At 48.0% G+C, this 25183-nt stretch overlaps 1 protein-coding gene and 2 long non-coding RNA genes across 10 annotated transcripts in view; all 3 read right to left on the minus strand.

The window, feature by feature from the left end:
• Window positions 1-238: 238 nt before the first annotated feature.
• On the minus strand, window positions 239-2489 carry LOC110515946. Its single transcript, XR_005041636.1, has 2 exons — window positions 1239-2489; window positions 239-1112 (listed from the first exon to the last, which is right to left on the minus strand). It is a non-coding gene; the product is annotated as an uncharacterized LOC110515946 (long non-coding RNA).
• A 2234-nt stretch (window positions 2490-4723) lies between these two features.
• The window catches only part of LOC118947017 (RNA-binding protein 47-like), a 79155-nt gene continuing 58695 nt past the window's right edge, over window positions 4724-25183 (minus strand). For 3 of the 8 annotated variants that reach the window (XM_036972031.1, XM_036972032.1, XM_036972033.1), the window contains 6 exons: window positions 17728-18595; window positions 16674-17022; window positions 11156-11179; window positions 8348-8560; window positions 6121-6299; window positions 4724-5276 (listed from right to left, as the gene is read on the minus strand). In XM_036972031.1, coding sequence (XP_036827926.1) covers window positions 5031-5276; window positions 6121-6299; window positions 8348-8560; window positions 11156-11179; window positions 16674-17022; window positions 17728-18564 — 1848 coding nt within the window. In that variant the 5' untranslated portion in view covers window positions 18565-18595 and the 3' untranslated portion in view covers window positions 4724-5030. The remainder of the gene's footprint in view (window positions 5277-6120; window positions 6300-8347; window positions 8561-11155; window positions 11180-16673; window positions 17023-17727; window positions 18596-25183) is intronic. The other 5 variants (XM_036972034.1, XM_036972036.1, XM_036972035.1 and 2 more) reach the window with 5 other exon arrangements.
• On the minus strand, window positions 11703-13525 carry LOC118947018. The gene is made up of 2 exons (XR_005041637.1): window positions 12241-13525; window positions 11703-12164 (listed from the first exon to the last, which is right to left on the minus strand). It is a non-coding gene; the product is annotated as an uncharacterized LOC118947018 (long non-coding RNA).

Consider the following 25183-nt stretch of genomic DNA (forward strand, 5'->3'; position numbering starts at 1 on the left):
ATCCATTTACATCCCAACTGTTTATCTCCTTCAAGTTCACCAGCATCAACACAACTAACACCCCCACTACAAATAAAGACAAATACTACACTGACCCAAAAGACTTCAATAGAGACGTGGACGGGCAAGCTGTCTGTCATACCGGTGGGTGTGAATAGAGAGTGATACTAACCCAAAAGACTTCAATAGAGACATGGACGGGCAAGCTGTCTGTCATACCGGTGGGTGTGAATAGAGAGTGATACTAGGACGGCAACATGTAGTTTGAGGTTCTCTCTCTCTCTCTTCTTCTTCTCTCCCAACAAACAAACATTTGTCAGCCTCGTGTAGCAGCTTTTTTGATGTTGTTTTCACGTTGGATGTGGAGGCTGATGTGTGTTAGTTACTAGCAGGTCAGGTCAGCCTGACAGGAGTTACAGAGGGAAGAGAGAACCTGTGTCTGTGTCTCTACGGCTTGGTTCCAGTTGTTTTCACGTTGGAGGCTGATGTGTGTTAGTTACCAGCAGGTCAGGTCAGCCTGACAGGAGTTACAGAGGAACACTGTGAGGGGGAAGAGAGAACCTGTGTCTGTGTCTCTAAGGCTTAGTTCCAATTGTTTTCACGTTGGATCTGGAGGCTGATGTGTGTTAGTTACCAGCAGGTCAGGTCAGCCTGACAGGAGTTACAGAGGAACACTGTGAGGGGGAAGAGAGAACCTGTGTCTGTGTCTCTAAGGCTTAGTTCCAATTGTTTTCACGTTGGATCTGGAGGCTGATGTGTGTTAGTTACCAGCAGGTCAAGTCAGCCTGACAGGAGTTACAGAGGGAAGAGAGAACCTGTGTGTGTGTCTCTAAGGCTTGGTTCCAGTTGGAAGGTTAGTTTCAATATAATTATATTCCCCATCACAAAGCTGTTAGAAAAAGGGGTCTAAGGGCCCTGAGTTCCAACTAAACTAACTAAATCGTACAATCTGGTTACATATGGAATTGTTTTAAGATGGTCCAATCTGACTCGTTAGGACGCTAGAGAAGTATTTGTGAGAAGACCAACAGGGATGTTTCACCACGATCTCTTGACAAACACCGCTGTAGCTCTGTCACCTTCCCACCTCAGATGAGGAAGGTCGATTTCACCTCAGATGAGGAAGGTCACCTTCCACCTCAGATGAGGAAGGTCGATTCCCCCTCAGATGAGGAAGGTTGATTCCACCTCAGATGAGGAAGGTCGATTCCCCCTCAGATGAGGAAGGTCGATTCCACCTCAGATGAGGAAGGTCACCTTCCACCTCAGATGAGGAAGGTCACCTTCCACCTCAGATGAGGAAGGTCGATTCCACCTCAGATGAGGAAGGTTGATTCCACCTCAGATGAGGAAGGTCTAATTGGAAATGACCTCTAAACGTCAAGCGGTTTGGGATTAAATCCTGACCATAGTCTCTGTTCCAACGACCAGCTACCGCTGAGAACGAAGCAGTCTATTGGGCATGTAGTAATTCTGTGAAATGCTAGTGTAGTGTAGAGAGTTAAGCACATTTCCACTCAACAGGCACTGCAGTTGAGCTCAGAGATCATAAGACCGGGCTAGTGGAAAGGCACAATAGTCGAACCCAGAGAGACACAGATCTCTAGTAGAAAGGCACTGCGGTAGAAAGGCTTTACAGTCGGTTGAAGCTCAGCGGAGTGTGATGCTGCTAGCTTAGCATAAAGCTAACAGGGTGTTTCGGTAAGCTTAGCATAAAGCTAACAGGGTGTTTCGGTAAGCTTAGCACGTAGCATATGCTAGTTTAACAGTTAGCTTAGCACGTAGCATATGCTAGTTTAGCAGTTAGCTTAGCGTACGTAGCATATGCTAGCGCTAGAGAGTGTTAGGGCAGAGCAATACAAAATAATAAACGCCTTTGTCCATATTTGTTCACCATGTGAGAATCAAGCAATTACAAACAATTAGAATAAAGTACAGAACAACAACAACAACAACAACAACATGATAAAATAAAACAATTCAGTCTTAGTCTGCTGGAGGAGACAGTGAAGTGACAGGCCATGTTCCAGAACAGAACTATAACACATCTAAAAACACCCATAAAAAATACACGTTTTTTTAAATGATACCCAGTATTACAGTATCTGAAAACTAATAGATACCCCCAACAACAAGCAAACTCATCTATGAAGCTAACAGCATGAATGGATTAATGAAAACAACTTTAAAATACAATCTCTTTTAATAATAAATTCAAAACAAATAAAAAGTCTTCAGTAGTTTCTGTAGTATTTTTTTCTTCTCATTTTAGTTTTTATTTTGTTATATTTGTGTTGTTTTAAACTAAAGTTTGAAAAAACAAAGTAAAATGTTATCTTTCTTTTTCTATTTCAGAAAACTAACAACAGAAACATAAAACCTCTTCGGAAATACTTCAGTGTACCTTCAATGTTCTTGTTGCCCAGGCAACAGGGAGGAGAGGGTGGGGGGGGGGGGGGGGGTCAGTTGTCAGGGTGGTGAAGTGATGTCATAGAAGGTGGGTGGGGTCCATTGTCAGGGTGATGCAGTGATGTCATAGAAGGTGAGGGGGGGGGGGTTCGTTGTCAGGGTGATGCAGTGATGTCATAGAAGGTGAGGGGGGGGGTTCGTTGTCAGGGTGATGCAGTGATGTCATAGAAGGTGAGGGGGGGGGTTCGTTGTCAGGGTGATGCAGTGACGTCATAGAAGGTGGGGGAGGGGGATAATGTTGAGCGTAAAGCTAAAGGTGAGCACTTCAACCCATGACCAGACCACATCGCCTTCATTGGGTCTTATATGTTTTCTTCTACACAGTCTGCTATACATCAATGTTTCTGATGGGAGTGGATGATTATAGACCCTTGGGATTCCTGGGATACCTACCAGGTCTGGACTAATGCTGTTTTTCTCCTCTACCTGGTCATTAATGGTACCCGCCTGGTGTTCCAGGTCTAAATCAGTCCCTGATTAGAGGGGAATAACCCACCTGGTGTCTCAGGTCTAAATCAGGCCCTGATTAGAGGGGAACAATGACTGGTGTCTCAGGTCTAAATCAGGCCCTGATTAGAGGGGAACAATGACTGGTGTCTCAGGTCTAAATCAGGCGCTGATTAGAGAGGAACAATGACTGGTGTCTCAGGTCTAAATCAGGCCCCGATTAGAGGGGAATCACGCACCAGATGTCTCTGGTCTAAATCAGGCCCTGATTAGAGGGGAATCACGCACCTGGTGTCTCAGGTCTAAATCAGGCCCTGATTAGAGGGGAATCACCCACCTGGTGTCTCAGGTCTAAATCAGGCCCCGATTAGAGGGGAATCACGCACCAGGTGTCTCAGGTCTAAATCAGGCCCTGATTAGAGGGGAATCACCTACCTGGTGTCTCAGGTCTAAATCGGGCCCTGATTATAGGAGAATCACCCACCTGGTGTCTCAGGTCTAAATCAGGCCCTGATTAGAGGGGAATCACCTACCTGGTGTCTCAGGTCTAAATCAGGCCCTGATTAGAGGGGAATCACGCACCAGGTGTCTCAGGTCTAAATCAGGCCCTGATTAGAGGGGAATCACCTACCAGGTGTCCCAGGTCTAAATCAGGCCCTGATTAGAGGGGAACAATGAAACAAAGCAGAGGAACTCTCCAGATTTGAACATGAGCGATATAGGCTCTATTCTATTCATAGAATATATTGTGTGAATGTTGTGTGAACGTTGGAGGAACGTCTGGTCCAGTATTCATTAGGACCAATGTGAACCTGTCAGTAGGACGTTGCATAGACGTTGTTAAAACGTTGAAGGTTTGGCGCGCGTCATAACGTAGCCTAGATGTTGGCCTAACGTTGAAGAACCGACGCAGAGTGGAGTTTGTGTTAAAGGGTCCATTTAGTTAGTTTTTTTGACATTGTGGACGTCCCGTAGACGTAGCTGTTGAAGACATTGACTTGACGTGTCGTTATTTGAACGGGGGGATGAGGTCGTGGGGATGAGGTCGTCTGTAGTTCCTGACGTCGTGACACACAAGTTGTTTGAACGTTGTTTGAATGTTTGAACGTTGAGTGGTGGTTGAACAGGCGTTGTGGACCAGACAGCTGGTAGCTGGTAGCTGTTGTCAGTAGGTCTGGTAGCTGTTGTCAGTAGGTCTGGTAGCTGGTATCTGTTGTCAGTAGGTCTGGTAGATGTTGTCAGTAGGTCTGGTAGATGTTGTCAGTAGGTCTGGTAGCTGGTATCTGTTGTCAGTAGGTCTGGTAGATGTTGTCAGTAGGTCTGGTATCTGTTGTCAGTAGGTCTGGTAGCTGGTATCTGTTGTCAGTAGGTCTGGTAGCTGGTAGATGTTGTCAGTAGGTCTGGTATCTGTTGTCAGTAGGTCTGGTAGCTGGTATCTGTTGTCAGTAGGTCTGGTAGCTGGTATCTGTTGTCAGTAGGTCTGGTAGCTGTTGTCAGTAGGTCTGGTAGCTGGTATCTGTTGTAATTAGGTCTGGTAGCTGGTATCTGTTGTCAGTAGGTCTGGTATCTGTTGTCAGTAGGTCTGGTATCTGTTGTCAGTAGGTCTGGTAGATGTTGTCAGTAGGTCTGGTAGCTGGTATCTGTTGTCAGTAGGTCTGGTATCTGTTGTCAGTAGGTCTGGTAGCTGTTGTCAGTAGGTCTGGTAGCTGTTGTCAGTAGGTCTGGTATCTGTTGTCAGTAGGTCTGGTATCTGTTGTCAGTAGGTCTGGTATCTGTTGTCAGTAGGTCTGGTAGATGTTGTCAGTAGGTCTGGTAGATGTTGTCAGTAGGTCTGGTAGATGTTGTCAGTAGGTCTGGTAGCTGGTAGCTGTTGTCAGTAGGTCTGGTATCTGTTGTCAGTAGGTCTGGTAGCTGTTGTCAGTAGGTCTGGTAGATGTTGTCAGTAGGTCTGGTAGCTGGTATCTGTTGTCAGTAGGTCTGGTAGATGTTGTCAGTAGGTCTGGTAGCTGGTATCTGTTGTCAGTAGGTCTGGTAGATGTTGTCAGTAGGTCTGGTAGCTGTTGTCAGTAGGTCTGGTAGCTGGTAGATGTTGTCAGTAGGTCTGGTAGCTGTTGTCAGTAGGTCTGGTAGACGTCGTGGATGGGCACCTGAAACGCTGCGGCAGGGAAGGCCTGGGGCACGGCGTAACCAGCGTACCCTCCGTAGGCTGCAGCGGCCACGGCTGCGTTCTTCTGCAGGGCTGCCAGGGCGGCAGCGTTGTAGTTGGTAATGGGCATATAGCCTGCTCCGTACAGACCACTGGCCGTGGGGATACGCTGCATGTTGTGGGTCATGGTGTACACTGGTGTGATGGGACGACCCTGAGGGGGGAGAGAGGGAGGGAGGGAGGGAGGGAGGGAGGAGGAGAGAGGGAGGGAGGGAGGGAGGGAGGGAGGAGGGAGGGAGGGAGGGAGGGAGGGAGGAGAAGAGGGAGGGAGGAGGAGAGGGAGGGAGGGAGGGAGGAGGAGAGAGGGAGAGAGAGAGAGAGAGAGAGGGAGGGAGGGAGGGAGGGAGGGAGGGAGGGAGGGAGGAGGGACGAGAAGAGGGAGGGAGGGAGGGAGGGAGGGAGGGAGGAGAAGAGGGAGGGAGGAGGAGAGGGAGGGAGGGAGGGAGGAGGAGAGAGGGAGAGAGAGAGAAAGAGAGAGAGGGAGGGAGGGAGGGAGGGAGGGAGGGAGGGAGGGAGGGAGGGAGGGAGGGAGGGAGGGAGTTAGTGGATATTATTCAACTTTCAAATTACATTAATTTCATGTTTCACTGTGTGTAGGGTGGAGGTGAGGAGACAGTAGGTATAACAGTCTGTGTGTGTACCTGGTAGGGTGGAGGTGAGGAGACAGTAGGTATAACAGTCTGTGTGTGTACCTGGTAGGGTGGAGGTGAGGAGACAGCAGGTATAACAGTCTGTGTGTGTACCTGGTAGGGTGGAGGTGTAGAGACAGTAGGTATAACAGTCTGTGTGTGTACCTGGTAGGGTGGAGGTGAGGAGACAGCAGGTATAACAGTCTGTGTGTGTACCTGGTAGGGTGGAGGTGAGGAGACAGTAGGTATAACAGTCTGTGTGTGTACCTGGTAGGGTGGAGGTGAGGAGACAGTAGGTATAACAGTCTGTGTGTGTACCTGGTAGGGTGGAGGTGAGGAGACAGTAGGTATAACAGTCTGTGTGTGTACCTGGTAGGGTGGAGGTGAGGAGACAGCAGGTATAACAGCCTGTGTGTTCTGGGCTGTGTGGTCGTGCTGCAGGGCCAGGGGGTTAATGAGGTGTTCCACAGAGTGATGCATCTTCCCTTCCTCCATCAGCTTGGCTCCCTGGAACACCGGGTACTGGCCTCCTAGAGCCTGCAGGCCCACTGCGCACGCACGCACGCACGCACGCACGCACGCACGCACACACACACACACACACACACACGTACACACACGTACACACACGTACACACACGTACACACAAAACCCCAGACTGAGAGTCAGATTGGGAAATGCCACTATGAGATGTCAAAGACATTGAGAGTAGATGCACGGTTTTAAAAGGACAGAGTTTGAGGTAGAGAGAGAGAAAAGAGAGAGAGAGGAGAGAGAGAAGAGAAGAGGGAGAGAGAGAAGAGAGATAAGAGAGAGAGAAGAGAGGAGAGAGAAGAGAAGCGGGAGAGAGAGAAGAGAGAGAGAGAAGAGAGAGAGAGAGAGAAGAGGGAGAGAGAGAAGAGAAGAGGGAGAGAGAGAAGAGAGATAAGAGAGAGAGAAGAGAGGAGAGAGAAGAGAAGCGGGAGAGAGAGAAGAGAGCGAGAGAAGAGAGAGAGAGAGAGAAGAGGGAGAGAGAGAAGAGAGAGAGAGAAGAGAAGAGGGAGAGAGAGGAGAGAGAAGAGAAGCGGGAGAGAGAGGAGAGAAGAGAAGAGGGAGAGAGAGAAGAGAGAGAGAAAAGAGAGAAAAGAGAGAGAAAGAGGAGAGAAGAGAAGAGGGAGAGAGAAAAGAGAGAGAGAGAGGAGAGAAGAGCGAGAGAGAGATAGAGAGAGAGAGAGAGAGAGAGAGAATGGAGTTACCCAAGTTAGTGTTAACCTCTGTTGGTTGGGGTGTGATTCGGATTAAAATGGTGCTTAGCTCTTGATTAAACCCCCTTCACACACACACACGCACACACACACACACACACACACACACACACACGCTAATACACATGCCAACACAAGGTCACTCATTGTTTCAGATGGACAAAAGTCCACTGTGTTTCTCTGATCCAGTTTATTCCAGAGACTGAGAGAAGGATTGTGGGGGATTGAGCAATCACGTCCAGATTAGGAGAATCAGATTATCGTTCCATACCGGAGATACACCTAACAGAAACCTGAATAAACCAATGAGTGACATTTAAATCAGAAGAGGTCAAAAGGGGGGGGGGGGGGGGGGGGGGGGGGGGGGTCAGAGATTGTTGACCTCTGACCCCCTTGATCTGACGTGTTGAGGAATTTACAGTAAAGGAAAAACACATCACCATCATCACCGAGAGAGGTTTTTGTTTTTCTCTCCTGGTCTGAATAAGGGATAGTAGGACAGAGCAGGTAAAACAGAAGGATGAAATGGAAAGAGAGAGAGAGAGAGACAGACAGCCTCTCTGAGAAGAACGGCTTGCAGTTCAACTCCAGTCCAGGAGAGGGGGCAGTAGTGTCTCTTAGCTTTTTTTCCCCAGAAAGCTGCGATCTGTCAACGGTGACCTGACCTGCAGAAAAGGTAATCTATCAGCTGATATTAAAGTATTATAGTGAAAATCTATGACCCATCAATTCATCCTCAGGCTTCCTGTATCTCATTTCCTGTCTGCTATTTCCTGCCTGCTTGCTGCCCTCTGGGAACTGGAGTTGAGCAGTGGAAAGACGACAGTAGGGAGTAAGTTTAGACCAGTAGAGAGTTAGTTTAGACCAGTAGGGAGTTAGTTTAGACCTGTAGGGAGTTAGTTTAGACCAGTAGGGAGTTAGTTTAGACCAGTAGGGAGTTAGTTTAGACCAGGCATGGTTTAGACCAGTAGGGAGTTAGTTTAGACCAGTAGAGAGTTAGTTTAGACCAGTAGGGAGTTAGTTTAGACCAGGCCTGGTTTAGACCAGTAGGGAGTTAGTTTAGACCAGTAGGGAGTTAGTTTAGACCAGTAGGGAGTTAGTTTAGACCAGGCCTGGTTTAGACCAGTAGGGATTTAGTTTAGACCAGGCCTGGTTTAGACCAGTAGGGAGTTAGTTTAGACCAGGCCTGGTTTAGAGGTATCTTTCACTGACTTGAGCCAGGCTTGAGACAGGAAGGAGACAGGCTTGAGACAGGAAGGAGAAAACTGAAGGAAGCAGGCGGCGGTATAGGGGACAGTTTAGGGGGACGACGGGGGGGTACGACGGGGGGTACGACAGGGGTGTGACTGACTTGTGCAAGGCTTGATGCCCAACGGGTTGACTGAGGCCGTCAGCTCCATAGAGGGTACCAGCTCGTAGGCCTTGTTGTCGGGGCCCTTGGCTTTGCCTTCATGGTACCGGCTGTAGATACCCCGCCCAGCAGAGTAACCACCCAGGTATGACCCCCGGGGGCCGGGGGCACGGCTACCTGCCGTCGCTCGGCCACGACCTCGCACAGCACCTGCTGGAGATGGACCACAGTGGGGGGGCGCTGTTTAGGGTCACGCTTCAATATAAGGGGCATGGGATATGTTTAGGGTTCTGCTTAGCACAGGGCCCAGCGTCGTCAGGGTTTAACCGGGGGAGGTCGTCATTGTAAATAAGTTTTGTTTCATAGGTTTGACAGACATTACTACGAGTCCGTCCTCCCCTATTAAAGTGCCACCAGCCTCCTGTGGCACTGAAGTTCGTTATTGCTATCCGTGATCCTTGGGACGTCACTACCTTAAACCCCTAACCTACTCTAGAGTCCTACCCTAAACCCCTACATACCCTAAACTCCTACCCTACCCTAAATCCCTTCTCTACCCTAAACCCCTACCCTACCCTAAACTCCTACCCTAAACCCCAACCCTACCCTAACACCTACCCTACCCTAAACCCCTACCATACCCTAAAAACATACCCTAAACCACTACCCTAAACCCCTACCCTAAACTAAACCCCTACCCTACCATAAACTCCTATCCTAAACACCTACCCTAGACCCCTAGACTAAACTCCTAACTGAAACTCCTAACTGAAACCACTACCATAAACCCTACCCTACTCTAAACTCCTACCCTACCCTAAACCCCTACCCATACCCCTACCCTACCCTAAACCCCTACCCTAAACCCCGCCCTACCCTAAACCTCTACCCTAAACCCCTACCCTAAACCCCTACCCTACCCTAAACCCCTACCCTACCCTAAACCCCTACCCTAGCCTAAAACCCCTACCATAAACCCCTACCCTAAACACCTACCCTAAACCTCTACCCTAAATCCCTACCATAAACCCCTACCCTAAACCCCTACCCTAAAACCCTACCCTAAACCCCTACCCTAAACCCCTACCCTAAAACCCTACCCTAAACCCCTACCCTACCCTAAACCCTAAACCCCTACCCCACCCTAAACACCTACCCTAAACCCCTACCCTACCCTAAACCCTAAACCCATACCCTAAACCCCTACCCTAAACCCCTACCCTAAGCCCTACCCTAAACCCCTAACCTAAACCCCTACCCTAAACCCCTACCCTACCCTAAACCCCTACCCTAAACCCCTACCCTACCCTAAACCCCTACCCTAAACCCTGAACCCCTACCCTAAATCCCTACCCTAAACCCCTACGCTAAACCCCTACCTTAAACCCTAAACCCCTACCCTAAACCCCTACCCTAAACCCTAAATCCCTACCCTAAACCCCTACCCTAAACCCTAAACCCCTACCCTAAACCCTAAACCCCTACCCTAAACCCGTACCCTACCCTAAATCCCTATCCTAAACCCCTACCCTACCCTACCCTAAACCCCTACCCTAAACCCCTACCCTACCCTAAACCCCTACCCTAAACCCCTACCCTACCCTAAACATGGGGTGATGTCCGAGAGTTGGGACGTCCCAAGGAATCCAGTTTGGACATTTCCCGTCAAACCCCTACCCTAAACCCCTACCCTAAACCATTACCCTACACCTCTACCCTACCCTAAACCCCTACCGTACCCTAAACCCCTACCCTAACCCTAAACCCCTACCCTACCCTAAACCCCTACCCTAAATCCCTACCCTAAACCCCTACCCTACCCTGAACAAATCCAATGGGGTGATGTCCGAGAGTTGGGACGTCCCAATGTCCAGTTTGGACATTTCCCGTCAAAGTGTGAAGCCGTCGTTAGGGGGGGGGGGGGGGGGGGGCTGCTATGGGGCGTCATTTTACATGGTTTGTCAGAGGTGCAAAAATATATATATACTGTACATTGTCTATGTTTATCTAGTCATTAGTTTGTCTGATTCCAACACTGGTAGAACATCTAGTAACTGAAGTTGTCAAGGAGTGTGGGAGACATCGTGGGGTCTGACAGTTTGTCTGATTCCAACACTGGTAGAACATCTAGTAGTTGAAGTCAAGGAGTATGGGAGATATCGTGGGGTCTGACAGTTTGTCTGATTCCAACACTGGTAGAACATCTAGTAGCTGAAGTTGTCAAGGAGTGTGGGAGACATCGTGGGGTCTGACAGGTTGTCTGATTCCAACACTGGTAGAACATCTAGTAACTGAAGTTGTCAAGGAGTGTGGGAGACATCGTGGGGTCTGACAGTTTGTCTGATTCCAACACTGGTAGAACATCTAGTAGTTGAAGTTGTCAAGGAGTGTGGGAGACATCGTGGGGTCTGACAGTTTGTCTGATTCCAACACTGGTAGAACATCTAGTAGCTGAAGTTGTCAAGGAGTATGGGAGATATCGTGGGGTCTGACAGTTTGTCTGATTCCAAAACTGGTAGAACATCTAGTAGCTGAAGTTGTCAAGGAGTGTGGGAGACATTGTGGGGTCTGACAGGTTGTCTGATTCCAACACTGGTAGAACATCCAGTAACTGAAGTTGTCAAGGAGTGTGGGAGACATCGTGGGGTCTGACAGTTTGTCTGTCTACTAGCGAACTAAAGAGGTGATGGAACAAGGGGAAGTTGTTATAGAAACCCAGAGAGAGGAGTTGGTCACATGACCAGGAAGTTGATGTTTCATTGGATAAGCAAGTGTAAAGGAGTAGCCAATAAGGATGGAATAGATTACCATTGGTCTGTATCATTGGGCCTCCTTTGGAGAGAAAACCAGAACACAGTGATTACAGTCAACGTCTGGACGGATTAGTTGGAATCGGCCCAAATGGAACCCTGTCCCCTATGTAGGGCACTACTTCTGACAAGGGCCCATAGGGTTAGAGCCAATAGGGCTCTGGTCGATAGTAGTGCCCTGCAAATGGAATAGAGTGCTACTTAGGACACAGATTAGTTGAGCTGCCACCCAGACACCTGCCAGCATCACTCATCACAGGGTACGGGCTCAGCACTGAAAAGGGGGACACTCTGCAATATGGCGTCCTCAGAGGTTACTTACAGAGGAGACGCTTCCTGCTTAGAGACAGTGAAGGACAGCAGAATCCTAATCTGCCAATGCTCCAGACAGCCACTTGGGGATCCTCTCGATGCAGGTATAGAGTCCCACAGTGGAGGTGTCATAATACCCATAAGACCTAGCGGTCAAATAAGGAAATGATTCCAATCTTTGTTTTTCCACCATTCATTTTCCAATAAGGGATTTTAGAAACAATTCAAATGAGGGCTGTGTTTTGTGTTTAACCTGCCGTGGTGTTTTGTGTTTAACCTGCCGTGGTGTTTTGTGTTTAACCTGCCGTGGTGTTTTGTGTTTAACCTGCCGTGGTGTTTTGTGTAGGTTTAACCTGCCGTGGTGTTTTGTGTTTAACCTGCCGTGGTGTTTTGTGTAGGTTTAACCTGCCGTGGTGTTTTGTGTTTAACCTGCCGTGGTGTTTTGTGTAGTTTAACCTGCCGTGGTGTTTTGTGTAGGTTTAACCTGCCGTGGTGTTTTGTGTAGGTTTAACCTGCCGTGGTGTTTTGTGTTTAACCTGCCGTGGTGTTTTGTGTAGTTTAACCTGCCGTGGTGTTTTGTGTAGGTTTAACCTGCCGTGGTGTTTTGTGTTTAACCTGCCGTGGTGTTTTGTGTAGGTTTAACCTGCCGTGGTGTTTTGTGTTTAACCTGCCGTGGTGTTTTGTGTAGGTTTAACCTGCTGTGGTGTTTTGTGTTTAACCTGCCGTGGTGTTTTGTGTAGGTTTAACCTGCCGTGGTGTTTTGTGTTTAACCTGCCGTGGTGTTTTGTGTAGGTTTAACCTGCCGTGGTGTTTTGTGTAGGTTTAACCTGCCGTGGTGTTTTGTGTAGGTTTAACCTGCCGTGGTGTTTTGTGTAGGTTTAACCTGCCGTGGTGTTTTGTGTAGGTTTAACCTGCCGTGGTGTTTTGTGTAGGTTTAACCTGCCGTGGTGTTTTGTGTAGGTTTAACCTGCCGTGGTGTTTTGTGTAGTTTAACCTGCCGTGGTGTTTTGTGTAGTTTAACCTGCCGTGGTGTTTTGTGTAGGTTTAACCTGCCGTGGTGTTTTGTGTAGGTTTAACTTGCCGTGGTGTTTTGTGTAGGTTTAACTTGCCGTGGTGTTTTGTGTAGGTTTAACCTGCCGTGGTGTTTTGTGTAGGTTTACCCTGCCGTGGTGTTTTGTGTAGGTTTAACCTGCCGTGGTGTTTTGTGTAGGTTTAACCTGCCGTGGTGTTTTGTGTAGGTTTAACCTGCCGTGGTGTTTTGTGTAGGTTTAACCTGCCGTGGTGTTTTGTGTAGTTTAACCTGCCGTGGTGTTTTGTGTAGTTTAACCTGCCGTGGTGTTTTGTGTAGGTTTAACCTGCCGTGGTGTTTTGTGTAGGTTTAACCTGCCGTGGTGTTTTGTGTAGGTTTAACCTGCCGTGGTGTTTTGTGTAGGTTTAACCTGCCGTGGTGTTTTGTGTAGTTTAACCTGCCGTGGTGTTTTGTGTAGTTTAACCTGCCGTGGTGTTTTGTGTAGGTTTAACCTGCCGTGGTGTTTTGTGTAGGTTTAACCTGCCGTGGTGTTTTGTGTAGGTTTAACTTGCCGTGGTGTTTTGTGTAGGTTTAACCTGCCGTGGTGTTTTGTGTAGGTTTACCCTACCATGGTGTTTTGTGTAGTTTAACCTGCCGTGGTGTTTGGTGTAGGTTTAACCTGCCGTGGTGTTTTGTGTAGGTTTAACCTGCCGTGGTGTTTTGTGTAGGTTTAACCTGCCGTGGTGTTTTGTGTAGGTTTAACTTGCCGTGGTGTTTTGTGTAGGTTTAACCTGCCGTGGTGTTTTGTGTAGGTTTACCCTGCCGTGGTGTTTTGTGTAGTTTAACCTGCCGTGGTGTTTGGTGTAGGTTTAACCTGCCGTGGTGTTTTGTGTAGGTTTAACCTGCAGTGGTGTTTTGTGTAGGTTTAACCTGCCGTGGTGTTTTGATGACCCTGTAAATCTCTCTACGACAAGGTAGACTTTTATCAATATATTCGGCTCTATTTACTCTCAGATTTGAACATGCTAATTAGCATCAATGTAGACATCATGCAAAACTACAAATCCCTGCAAGATCCTGCACGTCATCTCTATCTGACACCTTTACTACCAGGTATTGATCCTGCAGGTCTCTAGCTGACACCTTTACTACCAGGTATTGATCCTGCAGGTCTCTAGCTGACACCTTTACTATCAGGTATTGATCCTGCAGGTCATCTCTGATACCTGTACTACCAGGTATTGATCCTGCAGGTCTCTAGCTGACACCTTTACTATCAGGTATTGATCCTGCAGGTCTCTAGCTGACACCTTTACTACCAGGTATTGATCCTGCAGGTCATCTCTGATACCTTTACTACCAGGTATTGATCCTGCAGGTCATCTCTGATACCTGTACTACCAGGTATTGATCCTACAGGTCTCTAGCTGACACCTTTACTATCAGGTATTGATCCTGCAGGTCTCTAGCTGACACCTTTACTACCAGGTATTGATCCTACAGGTCATCTCTGATACCTGTACTACCAGGTATTGATCCTACAGGTCTCTAGCTGACACCTTTACTACCAGGTATTGATCCTGCAGGTCTCTAGCTGACACCTTTACTACCAGGTATTGATCCTGCAGGTCATCTCTGATACCTTTACTACCAGGTATTGATCCTACAGGTCTCTAGCTGACACCTTTACTACCAGGTATTGATCCTGCAGGTCTCTAGCTGACACCTTTACTACCAGGTATTGATCCTACAGGTCATCTCTGACACCTTTACTACCAGGTATTGATCCTACAGGTCATCTCTGATACCTTTACTACCAGGTATTGATCCTGCAGGTCATCTCTGATACCATTACTACCAGGTATTGATCCTACAGGTCATCTCTGACACCTTTACTACCAGGTATTGATCCTGCAGGTCATCTCTGATACCATTACTACCAGGTATTGATCCTGCAGGTCATCTCTGATACCATTACTACCAGGTATTGATTCTACAGGTCATCTCTGATACCTTTACTACCAGGTATTGATCCTGCAGGTCTCTAGCTGATACCATTACTACCAGGTATTGATCCTGCAGGTCATCTCTGACACCTTTACTACCAGGTATTGATCCTACAGGTCATCTCTGATACCTTTACTACCAGGTATTGATCCTGCAGGTCATCTCTGACACCTTTACTACCAGGTATTGATCCTACAGGTCATCTCTGATACCTTTACTACCAGGTATTGATCCTACAGGTCATCTCTGACACCTTTACTATCAGGTATTGATCCTACAGGTCATCTCTGATACCTTTACTACCAGGTATTGATCCTACAGGTCATCTCTGATACCTTTACTACCAGGTATTGATCCTACAGGTCATCTCTGATACCTTTACTACCAGGTATTGATCCTACAGGTCATCTCTGATACCTTTACTACCAGGTATTGATCCTGCAGGTCTCTAGCTGATACCATTACTACCAGGTATTGATCCTGCAGGTCATCTCTGATACCTTTACTACCAGGTATTGATCCTACAGGTCATCTCTGACACCTTTACTACCAGGTATTGATCCTGCAGGTCTCTAGCTGATACCATTACTACCAGGTATTGATCCTGCAGGTCATCTCTGACACCTTTACTACCAGGTATTGATCCTACAGGTAATCTCTGATACCTTTACTACCAGGTATTGATCCTACAGGTCATCTCTGACACCTTTACTATCAGGTATTGATCCTACAGGTCATCTCTGATACCATTACTACCAGGTATTGATCCTGCAGGTCTCTAGCTGACACCTTTACTACCAGGTATTGATCCTAGTTCTTCACGGGAGCCACATTAGATAGTTAATCCAGAGATTTGTAGTTCTTTACGAGAGCCACATTAGATAGTTAATCCAGAGATTTGTAGTTCTTTACGAGAGCCACATTAGATAGTTAATCCAGAGATTTGTAGTTCTTTACGAGAGCCACATTAGATAGTTAATCCAGAGATTTGTAGTTCTTTACGAGAGCCACATTAGATAGTTAATCCAGAGATTTGTAGTTCTTTACGAGAGCCACATTAGATAGTTAATCCAGAGATTTGTAGTTCTTTACGAGAGCCACATTAGATAGTTATTCCAGAGATTTGTAGTTCTTTACGAGAGCCACATTAGATAGTTAATCCAGAGATTTGTAGTTATTTACGAGAGCCACATTAGATAGTTAATCCAGAGATTTGTAGTTCTTTATGAGAGCCACATTAGATAGTTAATCCAGAGATTTGTAGTTCTTTACGAGAGCCACATTAGATAGTTAATCCAGAGGTTTGTAGTTCTTTACGGGAGCCACATTAGATAGTTAATCCAGAGGTTTGTAGTTCTTTACGGGAGCCACATTAGATAGTTAATCCAGAGGTTTGTAGTTCTTTACGAGAGCCACATTAGATAGTTAATCCAGAGATTTGTAGTTCTTTACGGGAGCCACATTAGCAGCTAATTAGCATTTAATTTGAGGGGGGGTGGGGGGGGGGGGGTAAAAACATGAATAAAAGATTTACACAGTTATCAAAACGTCACACCAGGGTAAACTGACACGAAACAACAGCCCTTATTTTAAGTGTTTCTAAAAAATATCCCCTTTGGGGAAAAATGATTGGAACCATTTCCTTGTTTGACCGCAGGGTTTTATGGGTATCATGACTCATACTGTGGTACTCTATATGTCTCAAAGGAGGGAAGAAACTAGGAAGACACAACAGTGGCCATCTTGGGAATATTGTCGTTCTCGGTAGTCGCTAAGCAGGAAGTCACCCCGCTGTATCCTGTGACGTCATATTGCGGAGCGTCCCATTTTACCTCTCTAACAGTTATCGATGCTGATCGGTGATTTATAACCAGTAAATGATCAATAATCATTTAGAACACCTATTCATCAGATTCATCAATATCAATATTCATCACGATCATCTACTAATCACATGTATTTGATGAGGTGGATTCACCATTGGTTACATTTACAACAGCACACCCCATCTAATCTACACATCAGTTACGTCTGTAGTACAAAAGGCTACGTTTATACAGGCAGCCCAAGTTTCGAGCTAAAGAGCTGATCTGATTGGTGTAAAAAAAATAGAAAAGAACAAACAAGATCAGAATGTGACTGTCTGTGTAAACGCAGCCACGGAGAACCAGAAGGAAAGGACTCTAACCTTTGATGAAGTAGTCCCTGTTGGGTCCGATCAGCGTGTTGTAAGGGTACCCATAGTAGGTGAGGGTGTAGGGGTCACACTGGTACACGTAGTTCTGCTGGACTGGTTCCGGAGCTGCCACGGCCGCGGCCGCTGTAGCGCCCCCTTTAGATGCCTTCTGGTAACGCGTGTACTGCTCTTTGTCGACAGGCTTAGCCAGGGTGACCTCGATACAGGACCCCTCCACCTCCGTCCCGTTCAGGTGGTCCATGGCAACCACGGCATCGTCACGGGACGAGAAGTGGACGAAGGCGTAGTCGCGGATCTTCTTGACACGTTCCACGCAGCCCTGGTTCCACTGGCCAAACACCTAGAACACAGAGACATGTTAATACAGCCCTGGTTCCACTGGCCAAACACCTAGAACACAGAGACATGCTAATACAGCCTGGGTTCTACTGGCCAAACACCTAGAACACAGACACATGTTAATCCAGCCTGGGTTCCACTGGCCAAACACCTAGAACACAGAGACATGTTAATACAGCCATGGTTCTACTGGCCAAACACCTAGAACACAGAGACATGTTCATACAGCCCTGGTTCCACTGGCCAAACACCTAGAACACAGAGACATGTTAATACAGCCTGGGTTCCACTGGCTAAACACCTAGAACACAGACACATGTTAATACAGCCCTGGTTCTACTGGCCAAACACCTAGAACACAGTGACATGTTAATATAACCTGGGTTCCACTGCCCAAACACCAAGCAACCAATCAACTAATCCGTCAATCAATCAATAAATCATTAAATCAACCTATCAATCAACCAATCAAACAGTCACTAAACCAATCAATCAGTAAATCAACCAACCAATCAGGAAATCAATCAATCAACAAATCAATCAGTAAATTAACCAATCAATCAGTAAATCAATCAATCAACCAATCAATCAGTAAATCAACCAATCAACCAAACAATCTGTAAATCAACCAATCAATCAGTAAATCAACCAATCAATCAAACAGTCACTAAACCAATCAATCAGTAAATCAACCAATCAATCCGACCTGTCGCAGTGTGTCCTCGCTGGTCTCCATCATCAGGTTCCTGACGTATAGAATCTTCACGGTCTCCATGACGTCCTCGTCCACATCTATCTCCGGCTCCGCCCAGTCCACGGCGATCTGGTGCCCCCACAGCTGGATCCTGCCGGGCATCAGCTTCCTGCGCGCCATGGCTGCGGCACGGTGACTCTCATACTCCACGAAGGCAAAGCCCCGGTTCTTCATCTTGTCCGCAGCGCTGGCGTACACTATGACGTCCAGGACGCCCTCCGTCACCTTGGACACCTCCTCCAGGATCTCCTCTCTCTTCTTGGTTTTGGGGATGCCCCCGATGAAGAGGCGACAGTTGTCCACAGAGCAGCAGACCCCTAGGAGGCGTCCGGGACGCACCTCGTAGTTGTTGAGCTCCCGCACGGCGCGTTTCGCCTGGTGTTTCTGTGTGTACATGACGAAGGCGTAGCCGCGGTTCTTACCGTCAAAGTCCATCATCAGACGCATCTCGTAGATCTGACCCGCCGACTCGAACACCGGGACCAGCTCGTCTTCGTAGACGTCCCGGGGGATCTTACCCACGAAGATCTCACAGCCGCGTGGCGGGGAGGCGGATTCCCAGCCCGGCGGAGGGCCGTATTTCCTCTGACCGTTCTCCTGCACCATGCCGTAACCCGTACGCTCCATCAGAGACACTAGGGCCGCTTCATTGTGGGCCCCGGACACACCCTCGGGCACTGTGATTGGTCCGTGCGGGGAGTGATGGGAAGGGCCTGGGGGGTTGGAACCGGAAGGCGCTGGGTTATTACTCATGGCTGAAGAGGAGGAGGCGGGATCTTCGGCTGTCATTCTGACTAAACCATCCAATCAGATGTGGTGCCTGAGAGAGAGAGAGAGAGAGGGGGAAAAAGATACATTCATTATTTTCTATTGGCTAAACGAGGGATCGCGTCACATTTGATGGACAGAGAACCAACTACATCAGTGAAGCTAGAACATCGTGGAATAGGTAACTAACAGATGTAGAGGAAAAGACCAGTAGACTGGATGTTTTATCTACCTGTCTAGAACCAGTCTAAAACCAGTCTAGAACCAACTACATCAGTGATGCTAGAACATCGTGGAATAGGTAACTAACAGATGTAGAGGAAAAGACCAGTAGACTGGATGTTTTATCTACCTGTCTAGAACCAGTCTAGAACCAGTCTAGAACCAGTCTAGAACCAGTCTAAAACCAGTCTAGAACCAACTACATCAGTGATGCTAGAACATCGTGGAATAGGTAACTAACAGATGTAGAGGAAAAGACCAGTAGACTGGATGTTTTATCTACCTGTCTAGAACCAGTCTAGAACCAGTCTAGAACCAGTCTAGAACCAGTCTAAGAACCAACTACACCAGTGATGCTAGAACATCGTGGAATAGGTAACTAACAGATGTAGAGGAAAAGACCAGTAGACTGGATGTTTTATCTACCTGTCTAGAACCAGTCTAGAACCAACTACATCAGTGATGCTAGAACATCGTGGAATAGGTAACTAACAGATGTAGAGGAAAAGACCAGTAGACTGGATGTTTTATCTACCTGTCTAGAACCAGTCTAGAACCAGTCTAGAACCAGTCTAGAACCAGTCTAAAACCAGTTTAGAACCAACTACATCAGTGATGCTAGAACATCGTGGAATAGGTAACTAACAGATGTAGAGGAAAAGACCAGTAGACTGGATGTTTTATCTACCTGTCTAGAACCAGCCTAGAACCAGTCTAGAACCATACTAAAACCAGTCTAGAACCAGTCTAAAACCAGACTAAAAACCAGTCTAGAACCAGTCTAGAACCAGTCTAGAACCAGACTAAAACCAGTCTAGAACCAGTCTAAAACCAGACTAAAAACCCGTCTAGAACCAGTCTAGAACCAGTCTAGAACCAGTCTAGAACCAGTCTAAAACCAAACTAAAAACCAGACCAGAACCAGACTAGAACCAGTCTAGAACCAGTCTAAAACCAGACAAAAAAACAGTCTAGAACCAGTCTAGAACCAGTCTAGAACCAGACTAAAACCAGACTAAAAACCAGACTAGAACCAGACTAGAACCAGTCTAGAACCAGTCTAAAACCAGACAAAAAAACAGACTAGAACCAGACTAGAACCAGTCTAGAACCAGACTAAAACCAGACTAGAACCAGTCTAGAACCAGTCTAGAACCAGTCTAAAACCAGACTAAAACCAGACTAAAAACCAGACTAGAACTAGGGTCACAATAGAGAACATCACAGCCTTATGAAATCTAAAGGTCGTGATATTTTGGCTAATGAGTTACGTACAGTAGAGCACGACACAGGTCACCTGACCAACATACACCGTCCTATGAGAACCCAGCATCCATAAAACCAGGAACGATACAGTAAAATAATCAACTTCCTCCTTTCATTCCTCTCCTCTCCTCTCCTCTCCTCTCCTCTCCTCTCCTCTCCTCTCCTCTCCTCTCCTCTCCTCTCCTCTCCTCTCCTCTCCTCTCCTCTCCTCTCCTCTCCCCTCCTCTATCTCGATCAATCCTTTATCTGTCTGCTTTACAGTCCTGTGTTGCTGAGCTGTTTGACCTTTGACCCCCAGGATACAGAATGAGGTCATAAAGCTCTGATCAAGGTTCATCGCCTGGGTCACATGCTGAGTGTGTGTGTGTGTGTGTGTGTGTGTGTGTGTGTGTGTGTGTTAGACTACCAGGAGCAGTTGACAAAAGGTCACAGAGAACAATCACAAATCCTCTGTTACTGACCAGCCCGTCGTGTGTGTGTGTGAACATAAACCTCTTACTCCTCCCCCTCAATGAACAGAAAACGATTTAAATCCTCAACACTCCTTGGTAACACAACAACACCCTCAGTGTAGTGGTGTCTGAGGGAGTCTCCTCTATCAGACACCACTACACTCAGATTACTACATGTAGGGAGTCTCCTCTATCAGACACCACTACACTCAGATTACTACATGTAGGGTGTCTCCTCTATCAGACACCACTACACTCAGATTACTACATGTAGGGTGTCTCCTCTATCAGACACCACTACACTCAGATTACTCAGAGTCTCCTCAACAACACCCTAGCCCTATGTAGTTCACTACCTTAGACCAGGGTCCATAGGGAATAGGGCACCACTCTCTATGTAGTTCACTACTTTAGACCAGGGTCCATAGGGAATAGGGTTGAATTTAGTACAAACCCACTCTGGTCAGGTATCAACAAGGCCAAATAAACAGGATTGGGTAGCTGGATGGGATGGAGGGAGGGAGGGAGTGATGTAGAGAGGGAGGGAGGGATGTAGAGAGGGAGGGAGGGAGGGAGGTAGAGAGGGAGGGAGGGAGGGGGTAGAGAGGGAGGGAGGTAGAGAGGTAGAGAGGGAGGGAGGTAGAGAGGGAGGGAGAGAGGTAGAGAGGGAGGGCGGGCGGGAGGGAGGTAGAGAGGTAGAGAGGGAGGGAGGTAGAGAGGGAGGGAGAGAGGTAGAGAGGGAGGGCGGGCGGGAGGGAGGTAGAGAGGTAGAGAGGGAGGGAGGTAGAGAGGGAGGGAGAGAGGTAGAGAGGGAGGGCGGGCGGGAGGGAGGTAGAGAGGTAGAGAGGGAGGGAGGGGGGTATAGAGGGAGGGAGGGAGGTAGAGAGGGAGGGAAGGAGGTAGAGAGCGAGGGAGGGAGGTAGAGAGGGAGGGAGGGAGGTAGAGAGGGAGGGATGGAGGTAGAGAGGGACGGGGCAGAGAGGTAGAAGAGGGAGGGAGGGAGAGAGGTAGAGAGGGAGGTTGGTAGAGAGGGAGGGAGGTAGAGAGGTAGAGAAGGAAGGAGGGAGGGAGGGAGGTAGGGAGGGAGAGAGGGAGGGAGGGAAGTAGAGAGGGCGGGAGGGAGGGAGGTAGAGAGCGAGGGAGGGAGTTAGAGAGGTAGGGAGGTAGAGAGGGAGGTAGAGAGGTAGAGAGGGAGGGAGGGAGGGAGGTAGAGAGGGAGGGAGGGATGTAGAGAGGTAGAGAGGGAGGTAGAGAGGTAGAGAGGGAGGGAGGGAGGGAGGGAGAGAGGGAGGAGGGAGGGAGGGAGAGAGGGAGGGGGGAGTGATGTAGAGAGGGAGGGAGGGAGGTAGAGAGGGCGGGAGGTAGAGAGGGAGGTAGAGAGGGAGGTAGAGAGGTAGGGAGGTAGAGAGGGAGGGAGGTAGAGAGGGAGGGAGTTAGAGAGGGAGGGAGGGAGGTAGAGAGGGAGGGTGGGAGGTAGAAAGGGAGGGAGGGAGGGAGGTAGAGAGGGAGGGAGGGAGTTAGAGAGGGAGGGAGGGAGGTAGAGAGGGAGGGAGGGAGGTAGAGAGGGAGGGGGCAGAGAGGTAGAAGAGGGAGGGAGGTAGAGAGGTAGAGAGGGAGGTAGGTAGAGAGGGAGGGAGGTAGAGAGGGAGGGAGGTAGAGAGGTAGAGAAGGAGGGAGGGAGGTAGAGAGGGAGGGAGGTAGAGAGAGAGGGAGGTAGAGACGGAGGGAGGGAGGGAGGCAGAGAGGGAGAGAGGTAGAGAGGTAGAGAGGGAGGGAGAGAGGTAGAGAGGGAGGGAGGGAGGTAGAGAGGGAGAGAGGTAGAGAGAGATGTAGAGAGGGAGGTAGAGAGGGAGGGAGGGAGGGAGGTAGAGAGGTGGAGAGGGAGGGAGGGAGGGAGGTAGAGCGGTAGAGAGGGAGGGAGGGAGGGAGGTAGAGAGGGAGAGAGGTAGAGAGGGAGGGAGGTAGAGAGGGAGGGAGGTAGAGAGAGAGAGAGGTAGAGAGGGAGGGAGGTAGAGAGAGAGGGAGGTAGAGAGGGAGGGAGGGAGGTAGAGAGGGAGGGAGGTGGAGAGGGAGAGAGGTAGAGAGAGAGGGAGGGAGTGAGGTAGAGAGAGAGGGAGGTAGAGAGGGAGGGAAGTAGAGAGGGAGGGAAGTAGAGAGGTAGGGAGGTAGAGAGGTAGGGAGGTAGAGAGAGGGAGGAAGGTAGAAAGAGAGGGAGGTAGAGATGGAGGGAGGTAGAGAGGTAGGGAGGTTGAGAGAGAGGGAGGAAGGTAGAGAGAGAGGGAGGTAGAGAGGGAGGTAGAGAGAGAGGGAGGGAGTGAGGTAGAGAGAGAGGGAGGTAGAGAGTTAGGGAGGTAGAGAGGTAGGGAGGTAGAGAGAGAGGGAGGAAGGTAGAAAGAGAGGGAGGTAGAGATGGAGGGAGCTAGAGAGGTAGGGAGGTAGAGAGAGAGGGAGGAAGGTAGAAAGAGAGGGAGGTAGAGATGGAGGGAGCTAGAGAGGTAGGGAGGTAGAGAGAGAGGGAGGAAGGTAGAGAGAGGGAAGTAGAGAGAGGGAGGTAGAGAGAGGGAGGTAGAGAGAGAGGGAGGTAGAGAGGGAGGGAGGTAGCGAGGTAGAGAGGGAGGGAGGTAGAGAGGGAGGGAGGTAGAGAGAGAGGGAGGTAGAGAGGTAGAGAGGGGCGTAGAGAGTGAGGGAGTGAGGTAGAGAGGGAGGTAGAGAGGGAGGTAGAGAGGGAGATAGAGAGGGAGGGACCATTTACAAAGGTATAAACTGTTACACGGCCACGCAACCATGGTAACTCACTCTCATTTGGCCAAACCCAATAACACACACACACCTGTAAGCCCATCCAAGGACCCACACACCTCACCCTGAGAGAAGAGGACAGCAGGGTTAACTCACCCTGAGAGAGAGTGAGCTACACAGGGTTCTCCTATAGGGACAGCTGAATACAGGGTTCTCCTATGGGGACAGCTGAATACAGGGTTCTCCTATGGGGACAGCTGAATACAGGGTTCTCCTATGGGGACAGCTGAATAGCCTAACAGGGTTCTCCTATGGGGACAGCTGAACAACCTAACAGGGTTCTCCTATGGGGACAGCTGAATAACCTAACAGGGTTCTCCTATGGGGACAGCTGAATAACCTAACAGGGTTCTCCTATGGGGACAGCTGAATAACCTAACAGGGTTCTCCTATGGGGACAGCTGAATAACCTAACAGGGTTCTCCTATGGGGACAGCTGAATAACCTAACAGGGTTCTCCTATGGGGACAGCTGAATACAGGGTTCTCCTATGGGGACAGCTGAACAACCTAACAGGGTTTTCCTATGGGGACAGCTGAATACAGGGTTCTCCTATGGGGACAGCTGAACAACCTAACAGGGTTCTCCTATGGGGACAGCTGAATAACCTAACAGGGTTATCCTATGGGGACAGTTGAATAACCTCACAGGGTTCTCCTATGGGGACAGCTGAATAACCTAACAGGGTTCTCCTATGGGGACAGCTGAACAACCTAACAGGGTTCTCCTATGGGGACAGCTGAATAACCTAACAGGGTTCTCCTATGGGGACAGCTGAATAACCATAATAACCTGTTTCCATTAGGTGTAACTACAGTCCATAATAACCTGTTTCCATTAGGTTTAACTACAGTCCATAATAACCTGTTTCCATTATGTAACTACAGTCCATAATAACCTGTTTCCATTAGGTGGAACTACAGTCCATAATAACCTGTTTCCATCAGGTGTAACTACAGTCCATAATAACCTGTTTCCATTAGGTTTAACTACAGTCCATAATAACCTGTTTCCATCAGGTGTAACTACAGTCCATAATAACCTGCTTCCATTATGTAACTACAGTCCATAATAACCTGTTTCCATCAGGTGTAACTACAGTCCATAATAACCTGTTTCCATTATGTAACTACAGTCCATAATAACCTGTTTCCATCAGGTGTAACTACAGTCCATAATAACCTGTTTCCATGATGTAACTACAGTCCATAATAACCTGCTTCCATTATGTAACTACAGTCCATAATAACCTGTTTCCATTATGTGTAACTACAGTCCATAATAACCTGTTTCCATCAGGTGTAACTACAGTCCATAATAACCTGCTTCCATTATGTAACTACAGTCCATAATAACCTGTTTCCATCAGGTGTAACTACAGTCCATAATAACCTGTTTCCATTATGTAACTACAGTCCATAATAACCTGTTTCCATCAGGTGTAACTACAGTCCATAATAACCTGTTTCCATGATGTAACTACAGTCCATAATAACCTGCTTCCATTATGTAACTACAGTCCATAATAACCTGTTTCCATTATGTGTAACTACAGTCCATAATAACCTGTTTCCATCAGGTGTAACTACAGTCCATAATAACCTGTTTCCATTAGGTGTAACTACAGTCCATAATAACCTGTTTCCATTATGTAACTACAGTCCATAATAACCTGTTTCCATCAGGTGTAACTGCAGTCCATAATAACCTGTTTCCATCAGGTGTAACTACAGTCCTTAATAACCTGTTTCCATCAGGTGTAACTACAGTCCATAATAACCTGTTTCTATCAGGTGTAACTACAGTCCATAATAACCTGTTTCCATCAGGTGTAACTACAGTCCATAATAACCTGTTTCCATTAGGTGTAACTACAGTCCATAATAACCTGTTTCCATCAG

Source organism: Oncorhynchus mykiss, unplaced genomic scaffold (assembly GCF_013265735.2).
Source record: "Oncorhynchus mykiss isolate Arlee unplaced genomic scaffold, USDA_OmykA_1.1 un_scaffold_87, whole genome shotgun sequence".
Classification (NCBI taxonomy): domain Eukaryota; kingdom Metazoa; phylum Chordata; class Actinopteri; order Salmoniformes; family Salmonidae; genus Oncorhynchus; species Oncorhynchus mykiss.